This window comes from Dendropsophus ebraccatus, chromosome 1, assembly GCF_027789765.1.
Source record: "Dendropsophus ebraccatus isolate aDenEbr1 chromosome 1, aDenEbr1.pat, whole genome shotgun sequence".
Lineage (NCBI taxonomy): Eukaryota > Metazoa > Chordata > Amphibia > Anura > Hylidae > Dendropsophus > Dendropsophus ebraccatus.
In genome coordinates, this window is record NC_091454.1 from 103,051,123 (window position 1) to 103,070,652 (window position 19,530).

The window sequence follows — 19,530 nt, forward strand, 5'->3', positions numbered from 1 at the left end:
AATGAGATCTTACACACTCATCAGCATTATGTCAGCATATGTCTACATGTGAGTGGAGAATTGGGAAGAATTACAAGGATGAAGCTGTACTGACACTTAAGAGCTAGTCAGTGCAGCTGCTTCCTAGATATATAAAATCCACATCCAGCATGGGAAGAACATACACCAGGGCAGGGTCAGGACAAGGAGTTTTGGTGCCCTAGGCAGAGAAGACAAATGCCCCCCCACCCTGAACTCAGCGTTATCAGAATCGGTGCTCCCCACACAGTATAACGCCCTGGAAGTGCCCCCACACTGTATTAAGTGCCCCAATGCATATGGTAGTTATCTTATAACCCTCCTACCACCATACAGGGATTACATATTGCCTCAAAACTGCTCACTGCCTCAAAAGATATCACCAATGACATCATTACATAATACCGCCACTCCATGACCACTATCAATACATCAGTTACATCGATTGACTGACAGGTGTTGTCTTCTCTGATCAGAGTCTGTCTTTTTCTCTTCTTTCTCTTCTTTTCTCTGTCCAGCGTGCGCCACCTTGAAGTCTTCCCCCGGCTGTGAATCTTCTCTTCAAAATCTGCCAGAGAAACATTTTAGGCTTCAACACATTCAGTAGTTATGTCCCCTGTACCCCCTTATAGTAGTTACACCCCTCTGTGCTCCCATAGTTTTAAGGTGTCCCTGTGCCCCAGTATAGTAGTAAGGCCCCTCTGTGCAGCCCTAATATAGTGTACACTGCTGTGTGCTGCCCCAGTAGTATATAGACCCCCTGTGTGCTGCCCCAGTTATATATAGACCCCCTGTGTGCTGCCCCCAGTAGAATATAGACCTCCTTTGTGCTCCCCAGTAGTATTTACACCCCTGTGTGCTTCCCCCAGTAGTATATAGACCCCCTGTGTGCTGCCCCCAGTAGTATATAGACCCCATGTGTGCTCCCCCAAAAGTATATAGATCCCATGTGTGCTCCCCCAGAAGTATATAGATCCCTGTGTGCTCTCCCAGTAGTATATAGACCCCTGTGTGCTGCCCCCAGTAGTATATAGATCCCTTGTGTGCTCCCCCAGAAGTATATAGATCCCTGTGTGCTCCCCCAGAAGTATACAGATCCCCTGTGTGCTCCGCCAGTAATATATAGACCCCTGTGTGCTGTCCCAGTTATATAGAGACCTTCTGTGTGCTCCCCCAGTGGTATATAGACCCCTGTGTGCTGCCCCAGTTATATATAGACCCCCTGTGTGCTCCCTAATCCTTCCTGTGTGCTCCCTAACCCTAAATTAATTAATTTCCTATACAGACTGCGCCCCTGTCGTTCGGCGCCCTAAGCCATCGCCTACCCCTGTCTACTTTTTCTCCCAGCCCTGCATCAGGGTTACAAACCAGTAATCATGGTTTCTAAAAATGGAACACAACCTGAAATATCATGCAGCTTTAGCTTTAAGGTATCCATTAACATATGTCAAAATATTTATTTTCCTTCTCAAAGGTGCCCATAGCCTTTAAAACAGCAAAAATAAATAAATAACCTTTTTCAGGCAGCCTAGCAATTTCTTAGTCTGGGTCCTCCAGCTACTCAAAAAATTGGGTTCTCACTCACTCTGCCTGTGGCTCAAGAAGTGATGATCTCCCTGTTGATGATAGCTATAAAAATGACAGGACTTTCCAAAAGGGTAGAGCAAGGAAATATGTGGGATCTCAGGAATCAAATACTTCGTTCAACTCTAGACTTGCTTAGACCACTCCTTTCTGATTGGGCACAAAGGTCCGAATGTACTAATGTTTCGGTCTAAATTCTGTCCATTGTTGCCTAATTAGTGTCTGAAGTTTATCATAATGAAAGTGTTTTGGATTGTCCATCTGCTTTTAAAGGATTGACCACAGGTTTCCAATGGTATTGAGATCTGAGGAGTTTCTGGCCATGAACCTGCAATTCAACCTTTTGTTTACCAAGCCACCTAGTTATTAATTTTGAAGTGTGACATGGTGCTCCATCATACTGAAAAAGGCATTGTTCATCACCAAATTGCTCCTGGATTGTTGGGAGATGTTGAATTTTGGAGGATGTTTAGATACCATTCTTCTTTCAAGGCAGCGTTGTTAGGCAACATTGAGAGTGAGCCCTCCTTTACATGAAAAGCAACCCAGCACATGAATGTTTTCAGGATGCTTTACAGTTACCATGACACAAGACTCATTCAGCTTTCATTCTGTAAAATATCAACTGTGGTGAGGCTTGTACAGTAAGAGGTTATGTTATTATTAGTATTATTTTAGTTATGATCCGTATTTCCTTGTCAAATAGGTGACCACACACTGTACAGATGTGTGGTAGTGCACAGTGTGGAGCACTATATTTTTCCATTTAGGTTGTATACAAAATATTAGGTTGTTCCAAGTCATAACATTGTGTTCTACCTTATGCCTTTGATTTTAAGGCCCCGTTCCCACTGAGCAAAGCTAGCGGAATTCCGCGACGGACAGAGCAGCAGCGCGCGCCTCCCATAGAGTCCCATTATGAGCGGGAGGCTAACAGCATTCCGCGGCGGACAATTCCGTCGCGGAATTCCGCTAGCTTTGCTCAGTGGGAACGGGGCCTAAGCAATTTCTACAAGCAAGGAAATATTTTTTTCCCCAAACTTTGACCATGAATTTTGTGTGTGCCTGAAACTCAAAATGATTCTTTAGCACTGTTCTTACGTTTCAAAGTAGAAGGCAATTAGGCCACTGAGAGAAAAAGGGCAACATTAAAATAATAACCTTGCTGTATTTAGGTTCTTCTATAATGGGATTTACTAGAACTAATTTGAAAAAAAGAAAATATGGGACAAGTATTATTAGCCTGCCTCACATAATACACTGATGCTAAGAATGGTTAACTATCTTTTATAAGGCTAAATAAAAAAAAAAGATACTTTTGCTTCATTGCTGCTCAATTTGTAGTTAAAAGGATAACTAAAACATTCATCAACCTATCCTGTGCTTTTTAAAGTTTACTTCTTGTGGGTTCCCTTTCAAGTACACAGATTTACTGTCTACATCTCCCTTTGAGATTACTTAGCATTGGACCAAACATATTAAGATATTTTTATACTTAAAGTTTACTTGTCATTTCATATTAAAAAAAAGAAAGAAAAAGTTCACATACAGTTAGGGCTACCTCTTTGGCTGCTGTCTGCCGATTTTAGCTGCATTGTGCAGCTTTGGTGCCCAGATATTTCCCCTATCTCCTTGGTTACCTTTATGGCATTCACTCTCATCAAATACTCATTAAATGACATACCCTACACGTGTGAAGGCCCAATGACCTGCATATCCCAGCCTGTATTGCTGTCAACTCTGTGTTCAGATGCATTTTTTTAGTGCAGAGAGGACGACAGCACAATGTGGGATTCAATTATAATGGTAACTCCCCCTGCTGCTGGTAAGCCCCACTGGTACACCCCCCCAGTACACCTTGCCACTTACCGGTAAGCCCCGCCACTTGTCGGTACAAGTTTTCCCCGCCACACAAACCAACCTGTTTCTTTTGGTCTGGGGAAAGTGCTTCTGCTCCCGCACCTGCAGTTTGCAGACAGGGAGACAGATGAGCGATGGGCAGGGCTGTCAGTCAAATGACTGTCTTGCTCGGGTGGCACATGGGGCCGAGACGTCCTGTGTCTTGACTCTTTTTTTCTAATAATAGTGAATAACAGTGAATAAAGCATAATGCAAACAGCACCCCTGATTTAAGAAAGTATAGGCTAGGTTTAAAACACCTTGTGGCCAAAATATTTAAAGTATATTACAAGATTGTCAGTAAGCCCAGGATCTGTTTTTTTTTTTTTTTTTATAAACTATAATGACAAGTACTCTTTAACATTTTGATGACCAGGCCAAATTTCATTTTTATGCTTTTATGCTTTGCCTCGTTGTGTTTAAAAGGCTATAGCTCTTGCATTTTTTTCACCTACAGACCCACTTGAGCCCTCAATTTTGTGACACCAATTGCACTTTACAATGACAGACTTAATTTTTTCTCTAAAATATGCCGCAAAACCAGAATTTTTTTTTTAGCGTGGCGAAATAAAATGAAAGAAAATAACCATGCTTTTAATTTCGGGGGTTTTCATCTTTACGCCATTTTGCCTAGGGTAAAACTGACAAGTTATTTATGTTCCTCAAGTCAGTACAATTACAACGATATGCAGGTTATATACCGTATTTTCGGGGCGTATCAGCGACTGGGCGTATAAGATGACCCCTGACTTTTAATAAGATTGTCAGGGGTTCGCCTTATACACGGAAAATTTTAACCCCTGCCCACCAAGCAACCCAAGCGATCGCTTGGGGGCCCCAACATCCAGGGGGGCCACCACGCCCCACTCTTATGCTCAAGACCGCTGGACAGGGCCGCTGCCCCTTTCGCTGCTGCCATCTGAACTGTAACTATGAGCACTCGTAATGAGCGCTCATAGTTACATGCAGCAGCACTGACAGGGCGGGAGACATTGGCTCCCTTCCTGTCAGTCGCTCTTGTGGCCGCAGGAAGGGTTTTCCCTGCGGTCACAAGTGGCAGCTTTGTCCTTGTGGTTTTGGCGCTCCAGTGACATCACTGGAGCATTGGTGCCAGCACAAGGGGAGTGCGGCCTCTTGTGATCGCAGGGAAAACCCTTCCTGTGGCCACAAGAGTGAAGAGAAGAGGAGACGCCCGGACCCAGGTGAGTATGTGTTTGTTTTATTGTGTTATATACTATATGGGAGGGGGAGCACACAGGGGTCTGTTTAACTGGGGGAGCGCACATCGGGGGTCTATATAAATGGGGGGAGCACACAGGGGGGCTATATAACGGGGAGCACACAGGGGGGCTATAGACTACTGGGGCTTCACAGGGGGTCTATATACTACTGGGGGCAGCACACAGGGGGTCTATATACTACTTGGGGCAGCAGAATGGGGTCTATATACAACTTGGAGAGCACACAGGAGGTCTATATCCAAGTGGGAGAGCACACAGGGGGGCTATATACTACTGGGGGAGCACACAGGGGTTTGTATACTACTGGCGGGGCACACAGGGGGTCTATATACTACTGGTGCAACATACAGGGGGTCTATATACTACTTATGAGGCACACAGGTGGTCTATATATAACTGGTGGAGCACACAAGGGGTCTATATAATACTGGTGGGGCACACAGGGGGTCTATATACTACTGGGGGAACCACACAGGGGGTTTATATACTACTGGAGGAGCCCACAGGGGTCTATATCCAAGTGGGGGAGCACACAGGAGGTCTATATCCAAGTGGGGGAGCACACAGGGAGGCTAAATACCCCTGAGGGAGCACACAGGGGGCCTATATACTAGTGGGGGAGCACACAGGGGGTATATACAACTGGGGGCAGAACACAGGGGGTCTATATACAACTGGCGCAGCACACAGGAGGTCTATATACTAGTGGGGGAGCACACAGGGGGTATATACAACTGGGGGCAGAACACAGGGGGTCTATATACAACTGGGGCAGCACACAGGAGGTCTATATACTTCTGGGGGAGCACAAGGGGGGCTATATATAACTGGGGGAACACACAGGGGCCTATATACTACTGGGGGAAGCAAACAAGGGGTATATACTACTGGGGGCAGGACACAAGGGGTATATATTATTGGGGGCAGCACACAAGGAGTATATATTACTGGAGGTAGCGCACAAGGGGTATATACTACTGGGGGCAACACACAGTGGTCTATTGTTTTGGAACGCATGTTGAGGGGGGGGGGGGGTCCAGACATAACTTCGCTTGGGGCCCCAGAAATGCCAAGACCGCCCCTGCCCCTGCCTCACCACAGCCCTGCTCGACTGCCAGGGAGAGGTTCGGCGATCTCCGTCTCCGGCGCAGGTAGTGTACCGGGAAAGGTACGGGAGGCACGCTGATGGCGGGAACAGGCCCAGGTGAGTTAAATGTTTGGGTTTTTTATAGTGGTCGACCCATATGCTGGGGATTGGGCCTTTTTTAGCTCCCCCCCCCCACAGTATGGGACGACCATGTCTGGCGTATAAGATAACCCCCGACTTCTAAGAAGATTTTTTGGTGTTAAAAAGTCGTCTTATATGCCGGAAAATAAAATAAAAATTACTGTATTTGACAGCTTTTAAAAAATTTAAACTTATTTAGAAAGTAAAACAAAACTGAATGTTCTTAAAATTGCTCTATTGCCATCCTTATAACGCTTTTATTTTTGGTCTATGGGGCTGTGGTGTCATTTTTTTGTGCCATGATCTGTACTTTCTATCGGTACTTTGCTTGCATATTTGCAACTTTTTGATTGCTTTTTATTACAATTTTCCTGGATGTGATTTGACAAAAAAATTGAAAGTTTGTGCTTTAGGATTTTTTTTAGCACTTACTCCGTTTACTGTGTGCAATCAGTAATGAAACAATTGAATAGTTTGGGCAATTACACACGTAGGGATACCAAATATGTTTTTTTTTAGTTATTTATTTTTATTAATGGGAATAGGGGGTGATTTAAACTTTTATTAATGGAGGGGGATTTTTTATTAATGAAAATCTAACTAGTAGTCCTCCTGGTGGACTTCTAATATAACTGCATTCATCAATGTACTGCATAGATCAATGAGATTAGTGATCTATTGCTCTTGCATGCTGGAGCCCAGAGCAATGGATTGCCAAGCCAGGATGAGCGCCAATGCAGAGCAGAGCCTGGACCTGGAAACATGCAGGGATCGCCCCTCCAGAATCGCATTGGGGGGGGGGCCATCTTGCCACTAGACAACCTTAAATGGGGGAGGGGGACAGGCCATTTAAATGCAGCTGTTAGTTTTGACAGCTGCATTTAAATGGCTAAGTAGCAGGTGCAGCAATCGTACCGTGTCTGCTATTGGCAGTAGTCCTCAGCTGCTGATCAGACCTGGTGATTTATCCCTAGTCCTAGAAAAATAGAAGAAAAAGACCAGTTGGTCCATCTAGTCTGCTGTTTTCGCATTTCATTTCTTGTTATCTTAGGATATACACTCACCGGCCACTTTATTAGGTACACCTGTCCAACTGCACGTTACCACTTAAATTCTAATTAGCCAATCACATGGCGGCAACTCAGTGCATTTAGGCATGTAGACATGGTCAAGACAATCTCCTGCAGTTCAAACCGAGCATCAGTATGGGGAAGAAAGGTGATCTGAGTGCCTTTGAACGTGGCATGGTTGTTGGTGCCAGAAGGGCTGGTCTGAGTATTTCAGAAACTGCTGATCTACTGGGATTTTCACGAACAACCATCTCTAGGGTTTACAGAGAATAGTCCGAAAAAGAAAAAACATCCAGTGAGCGGCAGTTCTGTGGGCGGAAATGCCTTGTTGATGCCAGAGGTCAGAGGAGAATGGGCAGACTGGTTCAAGCTTATAGAAAGGCAACAGTGACTCAAATAGCCAACCGTTACAACCAAGGTAGGCAGAAGAGCATCTCTGAACGCACAGTACGCCGAACTTTGAGGCAGATGGGCTACAGCAGCAGAAGACCACACCGGGTGCCACTCCTTTCAGCTAAGAACAGGAAACTGAGGCTACAATTTGCACAAGCTCATCGAAATTGGACAGTAGAAGATTGGAAAAACGTTGCCTGGTCTGATGAGTCTCAATTTCTGCTGCGACATTCGGATGGTAGGGTCAGAATTTGGCGTCAACAACATGAAAGCATGGATCCATCCTGCCTTGTATCAACGGTTCAGGCTGGTGGTGGTGGTGTCATGGTGTGGGGAATATTTTCTTGGCACTCTTTGGGCCCCTTGGTACCAATTGAGCATCGTTGCAACGCCACAGCCTACCTGAGTATTGTTGCTGACCATGTCCATCCCTTTATGACCACAATGTACCCAACATCTGATGGCTACTTTCAGCAGGATAATGCGCCATGTCATAAAGCTAGAATCATCTCAGACTGGTTTCTTGAACATGACAATGAGTTCACTGTACTCAAATGGCCTCCACAGTCACCAGATCTCAATCCAACAGAGCATCTTTGGGATGTGGTGGAACAGGAGATTCGCATGGATGTGCAGCTGACAAATCTGCGGCAACTGTGTGATGCCATCATGTCAATATGGACCAAAATCTCTGAGGAATGCTTCCAGCACCTTGTTGAATCTATGCCACGAAGAATTGAAGCAGTTCTGAAGGCAAAAGAGGATCCAACCCGTTACTAGCATGGTGTACCTAATAAAGTGGCCGGTGAGTGTATATATATTTATATTTATGTCAGGCATGTTTAAATTCTATTATTGTAGATTTACCAACTACATCTGCTGGAAGTTTGCTCCAAGCATCTACTACTCTTTCAGTAAAGTAATATTTTCTCACAATGCTTCTGATCTTTCCCCAAATTAACATCTCACTGTATCCTCTTGTTCTTGAACACTTTTTTTCTTAAAACACTTCCCTCTTGAACCTTATTTAGTAATTTAACGTTATTAAGGGTTTCGATCATCTTCCCCTTTCTCTTCTTTCCTCCAGACTATACAGACTCAAATCCTTAAGTCTTTCCTGATATATGTTTTATGCCTGACACCTACCACCACTTTTGTAGCCCATCTTTGGTCTTGTTCTGTTTTATTAATATGCTTTTGTATTGTAGGGGAGGTCTCCAGAAATGTACACAGTATTCCGAGATGTAGTCTCACCAGAACTCTATACAGCAGGGTCCCAATCTCCCTCTTCCTACTGGTTATACCTCTAGCTATATAGCCCAGCATATAATTTGCTTTCCCCACCGCCTGGTTGCACTTGTGTCTCATTTTAATGGTGTCAGAAATCACTTCCCCTAAATCCTTCTCCTCTGCAATCTTTGTCAACACAGAACTACTGATAAGATTCTCAGGTAAGGGATTCCTCTTCCACAAGTGCATTATTTTACATTTGGAAAAAATTTAACTGTAGTTTCCATTGTTTGGACCACTTATCTAGCAACCCTAAATCATTTCCATATTACTAACACCTTCAGGAATATCAACCCTATTGCACACGTTTGCACAGCAAACAGACAAACCTTACCTACCAAACCTTCTCCTATGTCACTTACAAACATATTAAAAAGAATAGGACCCAGAACAGACCCTTGTGGCACACCACTTGTAACCAGTCTCTGCTCGGAATATACACCATTAACAACCCTCTGATATTTATCCTTCAGCCAACAACAAATCCACTGAACTATCCAGAGATTAGGTCAAATTTTCTCAAACTTCTTTATCAGCTTCTCTATCAAAGGCTTTGCTGAAGTTCAGATATCCACGGCACCTTCATCCAGCACTTTTTTTACATAATTAAATAAATCAATGAGATTAGTCTGACATGATTAGCCCGCAGTAAAGCCATGCTGGTTTGGATCCATCAAATTGTTGACCAGAGCTCCAACACAAATATATCTGATTATAGATCAGTCCTCTGTTGGAAGATATTGACTGGCAGCTGAGTGAGCAGTAGGCCAGGCAGCATTGATTATTCATGGAGAAGAGGGAGGGAAGAGTGGTGAGATGTGCTAGATTAAAGCACAACTCCTCACTAACTCTTCAATACAGTAGGAGCCACATAACACCACTAATGATTGATGTATTTTTACCGGCTTTTAAATGACGCTTTTAGTTTTGACAGAAGCATTTGAATAGTTGATTAGCCAGTGCGAAGAATCAGTTTGCATTGGCTCATAGCCACAGTCCTTGGCTGTAGATAAAAGCCTAGAGTGGCCCGGTACAGAGAGGGATCATGTTGTGAGCACTCTCTGTACCCTCCTAACAGAGGCGTATGATGGGTATATCCATTATCTGTTGTTAAGGTGTTAAGAAACATAGCAACTCAACCACCAAGTAATGTTACAGAGTTGTGTAGCAAACCTCATCCAGCTCCTGGGGGCCCGTGGCTGCCCAAATAGACTTATACTTTCAGTGGTGTATTGTCTCTTGGTTGTCGTTTTGCCATGATTTAAAAAACAAAAAATGTTTTTTTTGTTTTTTTTTTTTAACCACAATTTTAAACAATTCAAGGTAAAACTGCAGCCAGGAGACAATTCAGTAATGTTAGAGAACATGCTGAAGGACCTTAACATGTGACCATGATGTCACCACAGGTCCTGTACAGTCTGCACTATGGAGGAGACTATAGCCACAGGTATGTGCCAAAGGGATAGGGAGAAAAATTAGTGAAGAGAGGGGTACAGAGTGCCTAGTCTGGGGTGAAGATAATTTGCCCCTGAATCTAAATGTATTCAATTGGTTTCAGCCTCCACCATTAACCTCCATCCTTTATACTGCACCAGTACCTCACCCTGGCAATAAGTGGGGATGCACTATAAATAATTGAGGATGAGGTGTGGGTGTAAATGATTGGTAAGGGGATGATGGTGTAATTAATGCACTACAATGTGCTTGTATGTCATATTCACCCTACACAAAACTTGTTAGGTGTGTGGCAACTCATTAACCCATTATATGAGATGTAACTCTATGGCGCAGGGAGCAGTATAATGCACATTCAGGAGCTAGATTAACACCATAGCCAGCAGCATATGAGTGACAATGGTAATTACACCATGTTATTAAAAGGGTAACTATCAGCAGGTCAGATGAAGCTAACATGCTGATATGTCCCTATTGTGCACTTGGCACTGACGATGAAGGTAAGGTAACTGCCGTTCCTGTGCAGTTTTAATGTAGTGCTCTATCTGGTAAGGTTGTTTGGAGCACTGTCCTGCCCCCAGAGCACAGACAAATTTTTAAATACATTACAACATTTTTTTATACTTACCATTACTCGTGGGTCTTTGTTTGGATTTCCTGCCAATCGCGTGTCCCCGGAGCTCTGGTCGGCAGCCTCATTCTCTACGAACTTCCTGCTTCCTGTCCTGGCAGCGTCAGATGTCTGACAGCTTGATCAGAGCTGAGGAAGCTGTGAGTCATCTGCTGGTGTTGCAGAGGGGGCTGAAGAGTGTCAGATGACTGACAGCTTGTTCAGTCAATCATAGCAGAGCAAGCTGACAACGTAGGAGACCCCCTCTGTGAAGACGTCATCAATACAAGATGGTGCTGGCCATGGTTGACAGGTATAAATGCATGCATTTTAATACTTCCAGGGGAAGGGAGCAGAAGGGTAATTAAAACACATTAAAAAGTTATATACTCTTTAATGTGTTTTAATTGCCTAAAACATAATGACGTAGAATGAAGACAGACACCATGAAATTTTATTTCATATCCATATTGAAAAGAGATCACTTTATTTGTACTTTATGGGCAGTTCATTTACAATTTATAAAAAAAAAAAAAAAAAAAAGAAATATAGACATCATTCTGAATAATAATTGTATAAACTCAAAATACAATACAAATTCTTAGTACTGCCCTTCTCTCTTTCTAGCATAGTACCCTAAACAAGCACAAAATCCAATGCCCACAATAACTGCTCCAAGCAGCATTGCTATGGCATCCCCTTCATCCATTGCTTTCACTCCAGGGAGTAGCAAAATTAGTGATATAAACACATTTTGAAGGGTCCCGTCTGGTCCAGATAAAGCCATTTAGTTCTGACGAAGAAGATAATTTCTGTATAGGATAGAAAATGACAAAGTGTCACGTATTGTACTGACATCTGAGCCCAGAAAAAACTGCAGCAGTAAGGACAGAATGACAGACTACAATCTCTGTACTGCACTGCAGCATAGGTTGGAGCTACAAACGGTAAATAAAGGAACTATGAGGGGGCGATTTATCAAAACTTGTGCAGAGGAAAAGAGGAAGCAGTTGCACATAGCAACCAATCAGATTCTAGGTTTCATTTTTCAAGCCCTTTTTAAAAATGAAAGAAGCAATCTGATTGGTCGCTATGGGTAACTGCTTCTCTGCACAAGCTGTGATAAATCCTCCCCTATATTGTTACTATTGTACTGTTAATATGTACAGTGTTAGGGAAGCGCTGCTGTGTGTAATATGGAGAGGAGAGAGGATGCTTCACCTCATGTCAGTCACCATTCTATCTATTTCTTGCTGAGGTACCAGAATCCTGCCTCATTGAGACCCCGCCCACCTGTAGGATGGCTACTGTAGTGTATATGTAATCCAGGACTCCAACTCCTAACATGTACATGTGTACTGGGGTTTGTAGTGCTACAACAGATAAAAGAGTGAAAAAAATAGTTGATTTGATAACATAAGTAATTGGCAGAAACTGAGCCACCATGCTGCTCAAAAGACACTTGTAGTAATACAGACATTTCCCTGCCTATGGGTAGAGGAGGCAGAGCTATATTCAGAGAGGAGGGGGGGCGCTACAGGCTTGCAGAGCTATGATGTCACTGCTGACCCCTCTGACCTGGAAGTTCTTTATGTAAACAAACACAAATCCAAAAAGCAGCAACAGAGGAGGAGGCCCGGGGCCCGATAACAACTGTAAACGAGCGCCGATCTAGCAGATCACTTTTTTACTGGGCCTATTACACTTCCCAATAATCGTTTAACAAGGGCTGCAAGGACATTGTTACCGATGCCCTTGCAGCCCTTGCTTAAACGGTATACTTTACCTATCCATGCTGCAGGGCTGCTGCTGTGGTCCGCTTCTCCCAGGGTCCCGAGTGCTGTAGCTTCAGAGCGGCCTGTCAGCTCAGACAGGATGCTCTGAAGCTAGAGCGCACGGGACCCGGGGAGAAGTAGAGCGCAGCAGCAGCCCTGGAGCGTGGATAGGTAATGTATATCATCAGTCGCCGCCCACGCATCGCTATTACATGTAGTGATGCGTGGTCAGCGCCCGACAATTATAGGTTCTAACCTATATCAACGATCAGCTGATCACAACGATCATTGACTGAGTGTTGTCTTTATTACATGGAGCGATAATCGGCCGAATCGGGACGATTATCGTTCCGTGTAATAGTACCGTAAGGGAAAGGGTCTGATTATAAATTATTTGCATTTCCAATATGAAAAAAATGTTGGACAACCTCTTTAACTGCAAACCACACCTGAACTGGTGACAGGAGCAGTGCTGTCTCTGGAAGAAAGTGACCATGGTTTTGTAGTGCTGGATAACCCCTTTAAAAAAATACTTAACCCCATTTTAAGAGGAAGCTATGCAGTTATGTAATGATTTTAGATTAAGAGATTAATCCAAAAAGAGAAGAGACAAGAGAGAAGCGTATGTTCACATGAACTTAACTTTCTGATGATTTGATGGTGCAGATTTGAGCTATGGTTAAATCCTCAAAATCAAATCAGCAGCAGATTAAGTATGTGTGAATTTACCCTAGAGGCTCCTTGAGACTGGACACACACAGCACTATTTTAAGAGAGCTCCAATGCAGTTTTTGAGCCGAAGCCACGGTCAGCCATGTTTCAGAGCCCCACACAAAAACTGTCTACATTACAAAATATACATAAACGAATTGAACCAAACTCTGTCACAATTAGAATCCATTAGGGTACAAACACACACACACACACATCGTATACGCAGCATATTTTCTGCAGCAGATTTAATCTAAATAACTGAACACAGCATCAAATCTGCTGCGTATACGGTGTCTGTGTGTTTGTACCCTTAGGCTGGGTTCACACTACATATATTTCAGTCAGTATTGTGGTCCTCATATTGCAACCAAAACCAGGAGTGGATTAAAAACACAGAAAGGATCTGTTCACACAATGATGAAATTGAGTGGATGGCCGCCATATAACAGTAAATGACGGCCATTATTTCAATATAACAGCTGTTTTAAAATAACAGCAAATATTTGCCATTAAATGGCGGCCATCCACTCAATTTCAACATTGTGTGAACAGATCCTTTCTGTGTTTTTAATCCACTCCTGGTTTTGGTTGCAATATGAGGACCACAATACTGACTGAAATATACGTAGTGTGAACCCAGCCTTAGGGTACAAACACACACACCGTATACGCAGCAGATCTGCAACAGATTTGATGGTGCAGATTTGATGCTGTGTTCAGTTATTTAGATCTAATCTGCTGCGTATTTGCTGCATATCGCAGCAGTAAATACGATGCGTATACGGTTTGTGTGTTTATACCTTCAAAGTCAATAGGCAGGTTGTAATCAAGGCGAATGCAGAGTAAATGTATCCTAACACAAGCATTTTGTGGTTGATTTTACTCATACACGTACTGCACCATATAAAGTGATGCAGAATTTGTTGGTACCATATACAGATAATGATATATAGTATTACTGTGAAAATACATTGCATCAAGTAGTGAAAGGCACATCAGAATTATAGACAATAACAAAAAGTATCCAAGGGCTCTATATTCGTACATAGATACAGTTAACAAAACTATAGCACAACTGACAACCACATAAAAGTGCATAGTAAGAAGACCCACCTATGTTAGTGAGATGAGCAGCAGCCCCCTCCCATGTGCTTGCAGGAAGCCAGCAGCTACAAATGAGAGAAACAGTGTTGTAATAACAGCTGCGCATAACTCTTTAGAAAGACAAATCAAATCATCTGTATTCCAAACATTACAAAATGTAGCTATACCACAAAATAATCTGCAAAGAGAAACTTATGTAGCAGCACAAACACCAAGCCCAGTAGTTTCTTTCCTCATCACAGTCAGGAAGTGCTGGAAGGAGGAAGTGATTTCTACTACAAATCCCATGATGCCTGGTGTCTAGCCAGCCCAGAATACCATTATAAGTAATGTGGGAGGCTGCAGGAGACATGCTGCTGTGCCTGATGATTCATTGTTATTTATAATGAAGCTAGCACCTGTTCATGAACATAGCAGACCAAATGCTGTTCTGGCAGTGCTAAAGATATGCTGGAATTCGTGACAATAGCACAGTCTGTATTATACTCCCTCCTTTGTTGTGGAGATAGCGGATGTGGTTATGTATGTAGCAAGACTTAGCTCAGCAGTGTGCTTATCAGCCTGCTGCCTTTTAACTCAGTGCAGCTGCATACCTCTCCTCCCTGGGTGTCTGCAAAATATAAATCCAGTCCTCGGAAATTAAGAGACGTTTCCAAAGATAAATGCAGATTTTTATGGCACCTGAAGCAGAGTACCATGCAGGGGCGTAGCTAATGTCTACTGGGCCCTGGTGCGAGAGGTCAACTTGCCCCTCCCTCCCTCCGTTCATGACCAAGTGATGCTATGGGTGTGTGTGTATATATATATATATATATATATATATACACAGGGGCCACCCTGGTGTTTCCCTATTTAGGTCCTAAAGCTCGCAACAGAGTGAGGACCTGAGGGACTACGTATCAGGGTGGTTTGGTGCTCTCCCCACTAGGAGGCACCCCTTGGCAATGGGCTTCCTTCTCTGGAGAGAGGGATATCTGGCTATTCCCGTGTTTTGAGACTCGTAACTGAGGCTCCACGGACCCCTTTTTTGCATATATATATATATATATATATATATATATATACACCAAGACAGACATTACCAATAACACCAGCATATAGGAAGAGAAAATATCACCATATATATTGCCGCCATACTGTTACTTTATCCTGAGACCAATATTGCCAATAATACTAGTATATAGGAAGGAAATATTACCGCCACACCACTACCATCACCACCATATTGTTACTGACTAGAGATCAGCGAACCTCTAGCATGCTCGAGTCGACTCGAACCCGAACTTTCGACATTTGATTAGCGGTGGCTGCAGAAGTTGGATAAAGCCCTAAGGCTATGTGGAAAACATGGATATAGTCATTGGCTGTATCCATGTTTTTCAGACAACCTTAGAGCTTTATCCAAGTTCAGCAGCCCCCGCTAATCAAATACCGAATGTTCGGGTTTGGATCGACTCGAACCCGGTTCGCTCATCTCTATTACTGACCTAATCCAGTATACTAAGGCCAATAACACACAGTACCAGATAAAAGTAACAAATAATTCCACCACATACTGGCTAACACCACCACATACTGACTAACACCACTCCAAGCCACGAAATAATGTGTAAACTCATGAATGGAAGTACTTGGAGTATTCCCATCTCACCTACTATAGTTATACCTGTAGACGGCCTCATGTTTTATTTTTAGAAAACTCCTGATATGCCTCTCTTTACCTCCTATTGTTGACAGCTCATCGTTTATGTCACTAATCACCACTCTTCTCCAAATGCTGTAGCCTGGCTGGTGTATAAATATAGGGGGAGATTTATCCACAGGGGATTTTTCTGTGTGTGGTCTATCTCTGCTATGGCAGTAATATACTGATCTATTTAAAGTGCAATTTACTATCAGGGATAAGCCTATTCTATTTTCTGTGATGCTAATTTGTTTGTCTCATAGGCCCAGATCACGGCCCCGGACAGTGATTGTATCAGCTCAGACAGGCCACTCTGTAGCTGCAACAAGCAGTGCCAAGACGCATACAGAACGCAGGAAAACACCGGGAGCGGGGACAAGTAAGGTATTTACTGTTTGGGCAATTGTCGGCTGCGCATCGCTTATACACATAGCTATTACACATAGCGATGCACGGTTGGCGGCCGATGATTTTAGGTCAGGGCCTAATTTGGCTGATTATCGCTCTGTTTAATAGAACCCTTACAGTTGGCCAGTTTGGCTCCCAGGGGCTTAAACCCCTGGTGGGCAGACTGTCCTGGCACTGCTTCAGCAAGGAGGGAGGTAAAGTGACTCTGTACCCACAATCTGCCCTCCCCCAAACCGCTTGTACCTTTGGATAGCTGCTTTTATTCCAAAATCTGTCTTGGGGTCTGTTCAGCAGGTGATGCAGTTATTTCCTAAAAACAAGTTTTAAACTTGCAGCCCTGTGTCAAACTGGGATTGAAAGACCCATCCTTTCTTCCTCCCTGTCTCTTCGTCATTAGGAATGCCCCTAGAACAATTACTCCTTTTTATCAGTCTGAACATTGCACAAGTGTGTGTGTGTGTGTGTGTGTGTGTGTTTCTGTCTGCTGTGTGTGTGTGTATATATATATATATATATATATATATATGTGTGTTTTTGTCTGCTGAGTGTATGTGTGTCAACGTGTGTGTGGGGCTGGCGCTTACCTGCTGCTGCTAACTCCAGTCCTGGTATGTCTGGCAAGCCCCGTCCCCTGGTGGGATCCTGAGGAGACATACACATATCTGCCCAGCAAGGAATGGGGGCACTTAACCTCCTTCCTTGCTGGTGCAGGTGCAATACCAGAACAGTCTATTTCCCAAGGGGTTAAGCCCTGGGAGCCAGATTGTAACTCCTATTCCGGAGATTTTAAAAAGCCCACCCAAAAGCAGAAGCTTTCTGCTTCTGGGTGGGAGACCTCGTAGGGCAGGGAATCCCGGGCTTTATGAGGGGATTCCCTGCTGTTTTACTGTAAGGAGGATCAGTGTATGATCAGTGTATGTTGAAAAAAAGTGGCAAAATTTTGCGCAGCTGTGCGGCTGCACAAAATTTTGCAACTTTTTCACTCCTAAAATTGGTAAATGCTTAATAAATCTCCCCCATTGTGTTTTTTTTTTAATTTGCAGTCTTAGTAGGGGAGAAAAATCTAGGGGAGTAGGGGAGAAAAAGTTGGGGCTTAGTGTTAGACGCTAAAAGGCCCCCCCCATTATTATTACCCCAGTAACCACCGCCACAGGAGTGCAGGGAAGAGCCAGGTACCAGTAGTCCTAGAACATCAAAGAATGACGCTCTTGGGCTATGGGAGGCCGGTATTATTAAAGGGGTAGTGCGGCGGTAAAGAATTATTCACAGAATAACACACATTACAAAGTTATACAACTTTGTAATGTATGTTATGTCTGTGAATGGCCCCCTTCCCCGTGTCCCCCCACCCCCACCCGTGTTCCCGGAAGTGTGGTGCGCTAAAGGGTAAAGGGATGTGAGGCTTTATTTAAGACCAGCGTACTTGTTCGCCAGTCTTCATAAATGTCCCCCATGGAAATAGCTGCCTTAGCAATCTGATTCTCCAGCGTGAGCTGCATTTTACCTCGCGAAACTATGTAGAGCACATGGCAATGCACAGTGGCAGTAACCCTTTACATACAATTAGGCTAGGTATATGCAGCGATTTGATCTCATGGAATTTGTCTTATGGAAAATACCAGTTTCTTTTATAGTGTATTGTATTCCTATGTTCAGTTGTCTGGTACTTTAAAGGAGACCTGTCAGCCCCCGTGCCGGGGTGACAGGCTCCCGACCCCCAGTTAGATCCCCTTATACGTACCTCATCCCGCCAAGTCCCGTTGCTGGAGCCGGTCCCGGGACGGAGATAACCCGGTTAGAAGCCAGCTCATCATGGACAAATTTTTTTCTTCCCCTAATTGGATGTAAATTATAATTTTATTAATTATTTGTAAATACAATAATTTTTTTTTACGGCCGCATTTTTTAACTACAGACTTTTTCATTTCCTGTCTCGCGCCGCCACTTGCGTTCCAACGGTGGAGCGCAAGTAATGTAATCAAGATGACGGCACTGGCCTTGCTGCACCGAACAAGGGGATTAGGTAAAGTATAAGATACAGACTGCAAAGGCAGTCTATTTATGAAGATACAGACTGCCTTTTATACTTTACCTAATCCTCTTGCTTGTCGCAGCAAGGCTGGTGCCGCCATCTTGATTACGTCACTTGCAAGTAATGTAATCGAGATGGCAGCGCCGGCCTTGCTGCATCGATCAAGAGGATTAGGTAAAGTATAAGATACAGACTGCAAAGGCAGTCTATATCTTTATAGATAGACTTAGGGAGAGATGAACTTTGATAATAGGGAAAGTGAGTTTTAGGTTCTCTTTAACCCCTTAACGACATAGGGCGTATATTTACGCCCTGATGCCGTTAGGGACATTCAGAGCGGGGCCGTGCGGCGACCCCGCTCTGAACCGCGGCGGTCCCGGGTGCCACTTGTAGCCCGGGACCGCAGGTATTAGCGGGCACGGTCCGATCGCCGTGCCCGCTAATACAGTAATCAGATGCAGCTGTCAAAGTTGACAGCTGCATCCGATTACCGGACGCAGCGTCATCCCTGGTGTCTAGTGGGGAGATCGCTCCTCCGGGATGTTATCCCGGAGGAGCGATCTCCGTAACTGAAGCCGGCCGGGGACTGCTCCAAGGTGGCGCCGTCCCCGGCTCGGCACTCATTTACTTCCGGCTGCAGCAGCCGGAAGTAAACGAGTGCCTATCTCATGGATCTCTGCAGCATATCTATGCTGCAGAGATCTCTATGAGAGATCAGAGCACTTATACTAGAAGTCCCCCAGGGGGCTTCTAGTATAAGTGTAAAAGTAAAAAAAAAAGTGTTGGTAATAGTAAAAAGCCCCCTCCCCTAATAAAAGTCTGGATCACCCCCCTTTTCCCAGGTTATTAATAAAAGTAAATAAATAAATAAATAAACAAACATGTTTGCTATCGCCGCGTGCGTAATCGCCTGAACTATTAATTAACCACATTCCTGATCTCGCATGGTAAACGGCATCAGCGCAAAAAAATCCCAAAGTGCAAAATTGCGCATTTTTGGTCGCATCAAATCCAGAAAAATTGTA

General features: G+C 43.9%; 1 protein-coding gene across 1 annotated transcript; it reads right to left on the bottom strand.

The window, feature by feature from the left end:
- Positions 1-11,240: 11,240 nt before the first annotated feature.
- SMIM30 (small integral membrane protein 30) lies at positions 11,241-14,646 on the bottom strand. The gene is made up of 3 exons (XM_069956040.1): positions 14,549-14,646; positions 14,391-14,446; positions 11,241-11,600 (listed from the first exon to the last, which is right to left on the bottom strand). Exon 3 carries the CDS (start codon positions 11,573-11,575, stop codon positions 11,390-11,392), a length of 186 nt encoding a protein of 61 aa, XP_069812141.1. The 5' UTR covers positions 11,576-11,600; positions 14,391-14,446; positions 14,549-14,646; the 3' UTR covers positions 11,241-11,389.
- Between the last annotated feature and the right edge of the window lie 4,884 nt (positions 14,647-19,530).

Bases quoted from the DNA above. Each gene is read 5' to 3' on its own strand.
- SMIM30 (XM_069956040.1), bottom strand. From the start codon at position 11,575: ATGGCTTTATCTGGACCAGACGGGACCCTTCAAAATGTGTTTATATCA.